Source organism: Chrysochloris asiatica, unplaced genomic scaffold (assembly GCF_000296735.1).
Source record: "Chrysochloris asiatica unplaced genomic scaffold, ChrAsi1.0 scaffold00157, whole genome shotgun sequence".
NCBI lineage: Eukaryota > Metazoa > Chordata > Mammalia > Afrosoricida > Chrysochloridae > Chrysochloris > Chrysochloris asiatica.
This window is the reverse complement of record NW_006408675.1, coordinates 1,459,728-1,460,646: the sequence shown is the minus strand read 5'-3', so window position 1 is coordinate 1,460,646 and position 919 is coordinate 1,459,728. Positions and strand designations below refer to the sequence as shown.

The 919-nt window shown below is 37.4% G+C and overlaps 1 protein-coding gene across 1 annotated transcript in view; it reads left to right on the top strand.

Moving 5' to 3' along the window:
• The window catches only part of CCNB1 (cyclin B1), a 7,782-nt gene extending 7,010 nt beyond the window's left edge, over nt 1-772 (top strand). Inside the window, exons 6-8 of the mRNA XM_006870994.1 lie at nt 9-203; nt 513-653; nt 752-772. Coding sequence (XP_006871056.1) covers nt 9-203; nt 513-653; nt 752-772 — 357 coding nt within the window. The remainder of the gene's footprint in view (nt 1-8; nt 204-512; nt 654-751) is intronic.
• Nucleotides 773-919: the final 147 nt, after the last annotated feature.

The following is a 919-nucleotide window of genomic DNA, read 5'->3' as shown; positions in this document are numbered from 1 at the left end:
TTGGTGTCACTGCCATGTTTATTGCAAGCAAATATGAAGAAATGTACCCTCCAGAAATTGGTGACTTTGCCTTTGTGACTGATCACACTTACTCAAAGCACCAAATCAGACAAATGGAAATGAAGATTCTAAGAGCTTTAAATTTTAGTCTGGGTCGTCCTCTGCCACTGCACTTCCTTCGCAGAGCATCCAAGATTGGAGAGGTAAGCAGATCTCTTGAGAAATCGTTGATATGCATTAAAGGATACTGCTGCTGAACTGGTTTAATTCAACTGGCAGCATTCTGCAGGCATGGGATCACCATGAATCTGAATAACTTATCCTGACCACTAACAACATGTTCCTTAGTTCCAGTCAGGCTGCATATAAATGATATTATTAAGACTTTAAATGGGCATTGCATTTTAGAGTTTGTAGACTAAAATATTATGGGCATACAAATGTAGTTAAAAATCAGTGCCACTGAGACATAGCTCTGGAAGCAGCACAGTGACCTATGTATTTTCTTACAGGTTGATGTTGAGCAACATACTTTGGCAAAATATTTGATGGAATTAACTATGTTGGACTACGATATGGTACACTTTCCTCCTTCTCAGATTGCAGCAGGAGCCTTTTGCTTAGCACTGAAAATTCTCGATAATGGTGAATGGGTAAGTTCTAATCCCACAGGCGTGGAGCCTAGGTTACCCCAAATTTTTAAATTATGAATAGTGGTTTTACTAGATTATAGAACTTTTTGTCATTAAAGGGCAACCCAAATGGTTTCTAAATAGAGAATTTATGAAGGAATATATTAAAATAACTTGTTTTTAAGGTCTTTGTCAAATGCTTCTATTCCATTATCTAATTTTATCTTTATATATCCCTTTAGAGTCCTAGTGTGGCACTGTGGGATAATGCAAACCACAAGGTCGGT